The sequence below is a fragment of the Schistocerca nitens genome, chromosome 9 (assembly GCF_023898315.1).
Source record: "Schistocerca nitens isolate TAMUIC-IGC-003100 chromosome 9, iqSchNite1.1, whole genome shotgun sequence".
NCBI lineage: Eukaryota > Metazoa > Arthropoda > Insecta > Orthoptera > Acrididae > Schistocerca > Schistocerca nitens.
The window spans coordinates 143,405,972-143,416,952 of record NC_064622.1 but is presented as its reverse complement, the minus strand read 5'-3'; the positions used below and the strand labels follow the sequence as shown (position 1 = coordinate 143,416,952).

Genomic DNA, 10,981 nt, shown 5'->3' with positions numbered 1-10,981 from the left:
AAGCTGAGTTTAGCGTCGCTGAGGCGCTCTTGTATTACACTGAGTGAACCCATTTACATGCATTGACGAGCCAAGCATTGTGACCACCTGCTTAATAGCTTGTTGGGCAATCTTCGTTACGCAATATATCACAGACTCTGCGTGTCATCGATTCTACAGTTCGTTGGTTGATTTTAGGAGCTATGTGGCACCAGGTGTATACGCACAAGTCGTGGCCACTGATTTGTCGTACGCGGTAATGGTATTCGATAGCAACCAAGATGGGAACCATCGGCTTCACATTAGGCGAATTTTGCGGCCGAGACTTCACTTTCATGGTACTCGAACCCTGTAGCACGATTTTGACTATGGAGAGTTATACTACTGAAAGATGACGCCGTCGTCAGGGAAAACATCAAGACGAAGAGATGCAGGTGGTCCATAGCGGACAGGTCCCATGCAAGCGCAGAACGTCTATCATAGCGTAGTACTACCCCCAGCAGCCTGCGTCTGGGGTGCGGTGCACGTTTCAAGCAGCTGTTCACCTCAATGACTATCCGCCGCCGGTAGCTGAGTGGTCAGCGCGAGAGAATGTCAATCCTAAGGGCCCGGGTTCGATTCCCGGCTGGGCCGGAGATTGTCTCCGCTCATTACTGGATGTTTTGTTGTCCTAATCATCATCATTTCATCCTCGTCGACGCTCAAGTCACCGAAGTGGCGTCAAATCGAAAGACTTGCTCCCGGCGAACGGTCTACCCAACGGGAGGCCCTAGTCACACGACATTTCTACATCTACATCCATACTCCGCATGCCACCTGGCGGTGTGTGGCGGAGGGGACCTTGAGTACCTCTATCGGTTGTCCCTTTTATTCCAGTCTCGTATTGTTCGTGGAAAGAAAGCTTGTCGGTATGTCTCTGTGTGGGCTCTAATCTCTCTGATTTTATCCTCATGGTCTCTTCGCGAGATATACGTAGGAGGGAGCAATATACTGCTTGACTCCACAGTGAAGGTATGTTCTCGAAACTTCGACAAAAGCCCGTACCGAGCTACTGAGCGTCTCTCTTGCAGTCTTCCACTGGAGTTTATCCATCATCTCCGTAACGCTTTCGCGATTACTAAATGACCCTGTAACGAAGCGCGCTGCTCTCCGTTGGATCTTCTCTATCTCTTCTATCAACCCTATCTAGTACGGATCCCACACCTCAACGACGGCGTTTGTAGAGACGACCATCGACCTTGCGTAGCAAAACGTGATTCACCCGACGAGCCGACATGTTTCCAGTGATACACCGTCCAATCTCGATGATCTCGAGCCCACTACAATCAAACCGACGAGGTCGTTGGGCCAATAATTGAACACGCAGGGGTCGTTTGCTGTGGAGCCCCTTGTTCAACAATGTGCGCTGAAGGGTGTGCTCCGAAACACATGTGCATCCATCGGCAGTGTGCTGTTTCGCCAGAGGTGCCATAGATTGCCATCTATCCTACTTTACAGAGCAGACAAGCCTCCAAACCCCACGTTCTGTGAAGAGCCGTGGACGCCCAACCACTTAGCGCCTAGTAGTGGTTGCACTGCCCTTCTAACTCTCTGTAGATGCTCGCTACAGCAGCAAGTGGACATTCCACCAGCTTCGTCGTTTTCGACATTCTCAGAAATTGTTCAAATGGCTCTGAGCACTATGGGACTTAACATCTGAGGTCATCAGCCCCCTAGCGTTAGAACTACTTAAACCTAACTGACCTAAGGACATTACACACATCCATGCCCGAGGCAGGATTCGAACCTGCGACCGTAGCAGCAGCGCGGTTCCGCACTGAAGCGCCTACAACCATTCGCCCACAACGGCCGACCTCGACATACTCGTTCACAGGTTCTGTGTAATAAATAATCTTCCCTTTGGCAAAGTCGCTCATCGCGTTGGATTTCTCCATTTGCAGCGCATATCTTCGCTAGAGCAGTCCCCCATCCGTCTCTGATAGGCTTACATACTTTTCTCATGCGTCACTTTCCCACAACGCCACGAGGAGGCATCCAACTCTGCAGTGGGCAGTGGTCATAATGCTCTAGGATATTAGTGTATCAGCCAGTTCCTTATCGGTTAACCTATCTACACTTCAGTACATTTCTGTTATCCTACTGCTGGAAGAACAAACCTGAGACAGCACCGAGTAGTATTGAATACAAGCTTAAGGGCGAAGAGTAAAGTGGAAATTACTACTTGCAAGATCCCCTCGCTTCTAAACTGATACTGTTATTACTCAGCCGCGAGTCCGTAGAGGGTGGTATATGTGACGTACAGTATGACTGGTCAGCAGGAATTTGCGAGTGTAAGTCGGACCTTCCTCGATCCGCCTTGGTGGGTCGTGTCGTCGGATTTCCTCCTACCTGTGTGCGATGCAGCTCTCGTAAATGTCGTCCCGTGCAGATTCTTCATTGGCGCATTGGATGTCTCTGTCGGTGGAAGCTAATTATCTGAAACTGCTGTCGATCAACTTTGGGGTATCTATTTATTCGAAATTAACATTCAGAATGCCGTAATATCACTTTTATTCCTATTAGATCAATAATGAAACAGTCATGTCACGAACTACTCGTAACCGAGAGCATGGCTACCATCGAACAAGACAGGAAGAGCTCTTAAGGCCGACTGACGACTTTGGCGCGCAGTCCGTATCTCTTACTAGTTTCGTCACAGTTCGTGGATTTCCGATCAAGTTCGTACTTACTAAGATATGCATTTGTTAATGAATGGGTGTGAATTTTAACGGGGCAAAATTATGATAAATAGTTTTAAACATTCAGAGGCTCTTCCTAGTATTCATGTTGTCATAAATGACTTTAATTATTAAATATAAATAACCAAATTCGGTGACTTTGGCACCAAGATGGCGGTACTTCCCGTCGTGTATATTTCCCAGGCTGAAGTTTGTTGCTACGGTCCTGCGCCGAGCCCCTCCCCACTACGCGCGACATATGGTCGCTTCGTCACCTAGCCAGCCAGCATGGGAAATGCTCTCCGATTCATGGCTGGCTACGGACTACAGCACTTCCTAACTATCGTGAATGCATCAATGAGAGACAATAATTTATTAAAACTGGTAAAAATGTCTTCCTCACGTAAGAGGCACCTTACATGCTGTCAGCGGCAAGTACTATGAGTGAATGGAACAAATCTATTCCCAAACAAGACACATGACGTATGCGTTTGTATTGTTTGGCTGTTATTTCCAGGGCAGTTCAGATACGAAGACAAATTAGGATAAGAAATCAAACTAAATGTAATCAGTGTGTAACGAATCACTGTAGACCACAAGTTCTCTATACCAAAATACTCGGAAAATGTCCCTGAACATTCTTCGAAATTTTTTCGATGGAGTTGGGTTCATGTTTTATTTTGGAATCTAAAGCCGTTTTGTTATAACACAATAAATTAAAACGAAGCTATGGTTGACTAATGTTAGGCATAGTAAAGAAGTGTCAGCGATGTGAATGACACTTCTAATTACACAGCTATGAAAGTTACACATTATAAGGAAACATGCTCAGTTCGTGGAAGAGTTAGCTGAGGAAGGTATGTTTCTCCACAGCTAGGCGTACGCGAACCTTGAAACAAGCACCAGCGACTGTGAATGTTCTCTGTCAATTATGTCACTTTTGCTAAGAAAATACAGTAAATTGTAACAAATCTTTTTATTCATATCAAATTTGTACAGGCTCGAGTGTTACAGTTCACAACTGTACTATTCGCACTGCAATATTTAATATAAATTACTTGCTACCATCGTGTAAGATATAAATAAAAAAGTGTCTAATCTACTCTAGCCTAAAATGTTCAACGTGAAACAGTGTGATAAGGAATAAACTACGTCAAAGCAGACAAACATAACAGTTACGTTATGAAAATGGTTAACATTGCGTTGCTGTCTTCATCTTCCAACACGACACATCGAACACCGACGTAATTCGCTAGCAGCCGGTTTGGACGTCGTCTTAAAAGTTATTAGGTGGGAGTATAGCTGCTTGTAGTCACTGCTGTGACATCACTATCCTCGTTAGTGACATCCAAATAGGGAAATAGCATGTAAGAAGGACTTTATATACAAATATGATCACTTTTGAGAATGGATGAACAGATGCTGGGGTGTGGGAAGTTGTAGGTATACTAAGTGGATCGTTTCGTTTTTTATTTTTTTATGTTCCTTGCAAGTAGTTATGTAGTCTTCTGCAGTAATGCAAGGGGAAGGTACTTAAATGTAGAAAATGTCCTGTATAAGACTGGAGGTTGGGTAGGAAAATATGTAACAAAAAACGGTGTGCAAGTTTAAAAGCTTGTTATTAAATGTAAGGACGTGAAAATGTGGGATGTGAAAATTTTAGAAATTGCTGATAACATATCTCAGTTCCTGATAAGGTAAATCGTACAATACACCGAAGTATAATCAAACAATGACAATGCCTGTATTGTAATTATTAAATAACAAATTGCGGTAGTTATAGAAAAGGACCACATAAAAATGTCATTCCTACTGTTTCAGAAGGAACAGAATATATAAAGACGAGATACGAGTAGGTAAACGGAAGAGTACTTCCCTTACGGTTAATGCTATCAACTTTACATTCCGAGACATTGAGACGCCTATGGTTTGAAACAGATTTATAATCTTTTATGGAATTTGTGAGTCTTTGAAAAGAAGTGAACAGTCGTTAAAGTTAGCGCTATCACATTTCGCTAAGAGGCGTGGAAAGTCTTGTAATTATGGATACTGAGAGTGCTGCTCCATTACGCAATGTTTATGTGTCACTGGAGATGAAACTGCGTTTTCATATTTAGCACATCCCTCGCCTCTTTCTTCGAACAGCTTCACTGTATGGAGACTTGACAAGCTAATCATTGTACTGCTCTTTTCAAGAACTGTCGAATATTTCGGAAGAAGTGTATAGTTCCATTAAAAATATATCGATGAATCATCATCTCCATTCATAAAAATGTTATTAACCACATAGAAAATTCTTTCCCTTTTGCATCTTACCACAGTGTGTTAACGTGTTTCGGTACTTCCAACTGTTTATAAATTATTACTTGAAAATATATGTATGGGTATGGGTCGATGCTGCCTTAAATGAATTAGGGTGTCAGTAAATGCCTTGTAAATACAGAAAAATGTACTCGTTTTTATGTTAGAAAGAGTGTCGTATTAATTAGATGGTTTTCCGCGTTAATGGTGGGGGTCTGAAGGTGCGTAAGAACGAAGGGAAGGGACGGCAGCACGTTTACTCGGACAGAGCTTCGACCTCGAGGCGGAAACTCTGGAGTAGACGGGCACCGCCCGGCGACCACTCACGGGCTGTGCGACGGACAACGCGTGGGTGTTGCTCCACTCGTGCGAACCTCGCTCTGTTTGCTACGGGGACGGTGAGATGATTCCGCGGCTGCAGCGCATCCAAAGCTCCAGTCCTATTAGTGCCTGGAAATATGGCCCTGCTTCTCGTCGATCAGAATTACTATATCCGCGAGTGAAAAAAAAAATTGCTGTGGCGCCTGTATATTAAGTGCACAAAGGGTTATGACTGCCATAAAAGCTGGCACAGATGTTCCCATTTATTTCTAGAATTTGTATTCCAAGGACCAGTGATCTGAAGTTCTACATGATAATTTTTGAGCGATGAATTTGCAAGTTGTATTGTCATAATGCAGAGATACCAACGGCCTTTTGGCGAAAAGCAGAGAATTGACAGGCTACGTTGCATACAAATTTGAGTTAATAACAGAGATAGAAGGAAATATATAAAAAACCATAGAACAGAGAATAGTGAATATGGTAACTACATATTCCGAGAAAATGCAGTAATAGAGTGAATCATGCTGCCAAGGAAACAAAATTAGAGCTGGTGGCTGAAGCACGTAACAAATCAGAAGCAGATTATGGCCAGAAAACGAAACTCTCTTCCAAATATTTACTATTAAAAACAGTCTTGATCACAATTTATTTATCAAGGTGACCGGTTTCGAACACTACTGTGGTCATCTTCAGACCATTGAGTAGGAACCTCTTTCTGTTGGAGAATCACTACTAGTCTTCAGACCATTGAGTAGGAACCTCTTTCTGTTCCTACTCAATGGTCTGAAGATGACCACAGTAGTGGTCGAAACCGGTCACCTCGATAAATAAATCGTGATCAAGACTGTTTTTAATAGTAAATATTTGTAAGACATTGATCACTGCCTTTCCCGTAATGTATTCAAAAAGAAACTCTCTTCAGTCAAAGAGAGAGTATGCCGTGAAATATTGTCACAGAAAAGACGATGATGTTTCTGAAACTGTACATGTCTGTGTGCATGGAACAATGTTAAAAATCAAGTAGGCATATAGATTGAGAAAATAAGAGGTAGAAAAAAGGATAATCTAGGTTAGAAGTCTACAAGACAGTTACCAAAGTGAAGGACAGGTTAGGGATTATTTGTGGGGCATCCAAGACAGCTAACGTGACGACGTACTAAAATTCTTGAAGAATATAAAAATCGAAATGTGAAATATTTAATACATATTCTGGTGGATGTAGCTTGTAGCAAGATTTTAGAGATGCATGGAGCTATCCAAGATAAAAGGAGCTGGACGGCGTGGAACCTTTCAAAACACTGACTTGAAAAAAGGAAAAGATTTGCATTTATTTCGTTATATACGAAGAGAAACGCGAAACCGGGAACAGATTCTCTTGTTAGTTTTTTTGCACACCATGATTCTCATATCGGGCATCTGCAAGTGTCGTTATCAGTTCTATTAATGACAGTTCCAGTAGCACCAAAAGTGCACAATTACGTTGCGGCCTTAGGCTATTAATAAGTGCTCAGCAACAACAGGAGTTGTGTTGTGACGGAACTCTTGATAAAAGGTCTAGGACTTAAAGCGGTCGTGTGAATATATATTCTTTTTAAAGCTCTTGTTGTCATTTAATAAAACTGATTCTCCTGTGTTATGGTATAGCACTGCCAAAAGCTAAGTGAACTCTGAGAAAGTAGTTTACATATTCCAAGTTTGCGTTTTCATCAGTACACCATTATCATCTCGATTAAAATAATCGAAGATTTGTACTGCACTATATCCGCCTCAGGTGTAAACCCAGTGAAAATTTGAAGGCCACATGAAAATAAATAAATAAATCTGTAGCAGAGGGCATTGTCAGAGACCGCGGTATCTTCTATCATGGGAGCACCTCAAATACTTGCGAATGAGCAGAAGGAGGCAACGTACAAAATATGTTCTCGGAAACTCTCGAATACTAACGTAACAACTTTGGGCGTTTTGCCTTTGCGAGAGCGGGTATAAGAGCAGTAATAAAGAACAAGTGTCCGACAGACGAGGGCCATATTTCCAGGAGAGCTACTACTGGGGGCGGCGACGCCCTCAGAAGCGGGGGTCGTAGGGCGTCGCGTCGAAGCCGACGTATCGATTGTTCTTGCGGTGGACGAATCCGGTGTCTGGGGCCGTGTTGTAGTAGATGACGCGCCGGATGCCGAACGGGTCGATGTAGCCGAAGCTGCCCGCGCGGCGGTCCTGCGACAGCGTCTCCTCCTCCTGGTACTGACGCGGCAGGTAGTACCTGAAACACGACCAGAACACACGTAACACGTCTGGAGACACTTGTGTTTCTGCATAGGCTGCTGTGCGACAAACAGTTAGCGACTTAAAAGTGTCTACCTTTTCATTTAGTGTGCCATTCCTTCGTTCATCTTGTTACGTAGATCCCATCAAGAAGCAGAACTTTCAAAGATATGAAACGGGTCAAGATCTTTAACATGGGGAAAGAACATCACAGAAATTTAATCTTTATGTTGAAAGTCTCTTCGGGTTTGCTGCCGGACCCTAAAATCAACTCGATTCGATATTTCGGCGATCCAACTGGTCGCCATCTTCAGGAGAAAGCTGCTTCTGCTGAAGAGTCCCGCTGAGAACTGACTTTTTTTTCTTCTTTTCTTTCCTCTTTTCCTTTATTGTAATTTTGATACCTGTACAAACAACAGGTAGGCAGGCAGCAGCAGTCTACGCTGCTCTTCAGCCTTAGAGTAGACAATGAGAAAACAGAAAGAATACTCATAATTGACATAATGGCGGGTAAAAAACAGTAGACATAGAACACAGAACACGGAGCCGTTCACACTCGACGATAATCCACACTACAAACTGTTGACACGGCGCACAAACACTGATGATTTCGATGGCACATGTGAACGATGGAGCGAGACGGCGAACACTAAACACAAAACAAGACGGCACACACGAGAAACGGATGGTGATGATCTCCGGCGCGCGAATGTCCACGTAACGTGTGCGAGTTTGGGGACCAGCCAACAGGGGAAGAAGGGTGAGGGGGAGGGAGAGGGGAGAGCAAAGATGCCAATGGCAGAGGAGACGGGAGGAGGAGTGGAGGGACAGGGGTAGGGGAAGCCCGTGGGAGGAGTGGGGAGAAAGGGAAGAGGGAGGGAAGGGGGAGAGAAGGAAGAGAGGGTGCCCAAAGGAACAAACACAGGAAGAGGGAGGGAGGATCAAAGTTGGTAGGAGAGGTGGACGGAGGGGAGGAGGGCATCATCAGGGAGGGGGAGCTGGCGGAAGCCACCTTGGGATAGGGTGTGGAGAGAGGAGAGATGGAGAGCAGGATGGACATGGAAGGACAGGCTCGGCAGCAGACGGGGGCGGGAGAGGATGGGAGAGACCAGCGGGTGAGGAGAATCGAGTTTGCAGGAGGTGTAGAGGATCTGTATCCGTTCGAGCAAAAGGAGGATGTGGGGGAAGGGAATTAGGTCGTACAGGATCCGCGTGGGGGAGGGGGGATGGATGCGATAGGCGAGGGGAAGAGCATGGCGTTCTAGGATCTGAAGGGATTTGTAAAAGGTTGGGGGAGCGGAGATCCAGGCAGGGTGGGCGTAGCAAAGGATAGGGCGAATGAGGGATTTATAGGTATGGAGGATGGTGGAGGGGTCCAGACCCCAAGTTCGGCCGGAAATGAGTTTGAGGAGACAGAGGCAGGAGCGTGCCTTGGCTTGGATTGTCCGGAGGTGGGGGGTCCAGGAGAGGCGACGGTCGAGGGTGACACCAAGGTACTTAAGGGTGGGGGTGAGGGAGATACGACGGCCATAGATAGGGATGTAGAAATCGAGGAGGCGGAAGGAAGGGGTGGTTTTGCCTACTATGATCGCCTGGAGAACTGACGCCAGGCCGTCAATCGACATCCCATCACAGTTGCTGCCCTCCATGACTGGGCATATGGCGCCGCCCTTAATAGAACACTGCCGGCAACGATAAATCGCACGATATTCGAATACTCGGGCTGGCCGCACCAAAGAACGTTCTGTTTTGATGCAGGATAATACAGGATTCCACGTCCTGCTCAGAGGAAACCCACTGTCTCTGTTAATTAAATTAGCCGCCAACCTTATTTCAATTGCTTCTTTGTAGACGCTGTTCCAAAAATCGGAAGTGTTGGCAACTCTCACAGTTTCGTCAAATTTCATACCGTGTCCCTAATTTCAGCAGTGTCCTGCTACTGCCGATTTTTCCGGCTATTGTAGCCTCGTATGACGGCGATGACACACCTGTCATGAACTGTGCGAATCGAACGGCCGATGTAAGCCTTCCCACATTGGCACGTAATTTTGTATACACCGGGTTTCCTAAGCCCCAAATCATCTTTCGCAGGGCCGAGTAGTGCCCTAATCTTAGAAGGTGTACGGAACACACTCTTAATGTTAAAATTCCTTAGAATTCTTCCTATCTTAAACGATATGCCCCCGCCATAAGGGATAAAGGCCACTGATTTATGTTCCTCTTCATGCACCTCCAGTGGTGGTCCAAACGCCAAGCCCGACGAATCTGCTTCTCAGAGTAACCATTTTCCTTAAAAACAGCTCTCAAATGTGCAAGTTCTTGTGTTAAGCTGTCCACGTTGGAAATGGCATAAGCTCTGCGTACCAAAGTCCTAAAGACACAACTGCGTTGGTGTGATGAATGACAACTCTTAGAATGCAGATACCGATCCGTGTGCGTCGGCTTTCGGTGAACACTATGTCCCAAAGTCCCATCTGGGTTTTTATAAGATTGGTTCAAATGGCTCTGAGCACTATGGGACTTAACATTTATGGTCATCAGTCCCCTAGAACTTAGAACTACTTAAACCTAACTAACCTAAGGACATCACACAACACCCAGTCATCACGAGCACAGAAAATCCCTGACCCCGCTGGGAATCGAACCAGGGAACCCGGGCGCGGGAAGCGAGTACGCTACCGCACGACCATGAGCTGCGGACTTTTTATGACATAACATCTAAAAATGGAAGCACCCCATCACTTTCAACCTCCACGGTAAATTAAATGTGGGGATGAAGACAGCTGAAGTGGTCCAAAAATCTATTGCGAGCATCGCGTCCATGTGGCCAGTCGAAAAAAGTATCATCCACATATCTACAGAAGTACGTTGGTTGCAAAGCCAAAGTGCTCTGTAACATATGCTAAAAAGTCCTCCATAAATAAATTGGCGACTATGGGTGATAAAGGACTACGCATAGTCACTCCGTCATTCTACTCAAAAATGCTGTCATTAAATAAGAAATACGTGGATGTCAGCACATGAGGAGAAAGCTTCACCAACTCTTCATCCAGTTTTTCACTTATCAAACTAAGGGACTCTTCCAGAGGGACTCGTGTAAACACAGATACCACATTAAAAAAAAAAAAATGGCTCTGAGCACTATGGGACTCAACTGCTGTGGTCATCAGTCTCCTAGAACTTAGAACTACTTAATCCTAACTAACCTAAGGACATCACACACATCCATGCCCGAGGCAGGATTCGAACCTGCGACCGTAGCAGCAGCGCGGCTCCGGACTGGAGTGCCTAGAACCGCACGGCCACCGCGGCCGGCTACCACATTAAAATTTGGGGCTTAGGAAACCCGGTGTATACAAAATTACGTGCCAGTTTGAGAAGATTTACATCGGCCGTTC

General features: G+C 45.2%; 1 protein-coding gene across 1 annotated transcript in view; it reads right to left on the bottom strand.

Moving 5' to 3' along the window:
• Positions 1-3,657: 3,657 nt before the first annotated feature.
• Positions 3,658-10,981, bottom strand: part of LOC126202967 (uncharacterized) — a 360,529-nt gene continuing 353,205 nt past the window's right edge. The window contains exon 7 of the mRNA XM_049937109.1: positions 3,658-7,581. Within this exon, the coding sequence (XP_049793066.1) occupies positions 7,386-7,581 (196 nt within the window). The 3' untranslated portion in view covers positions 3,658-7,385. The remainder of the gene's footprint in view (positions 7,582-10,981) is intronic.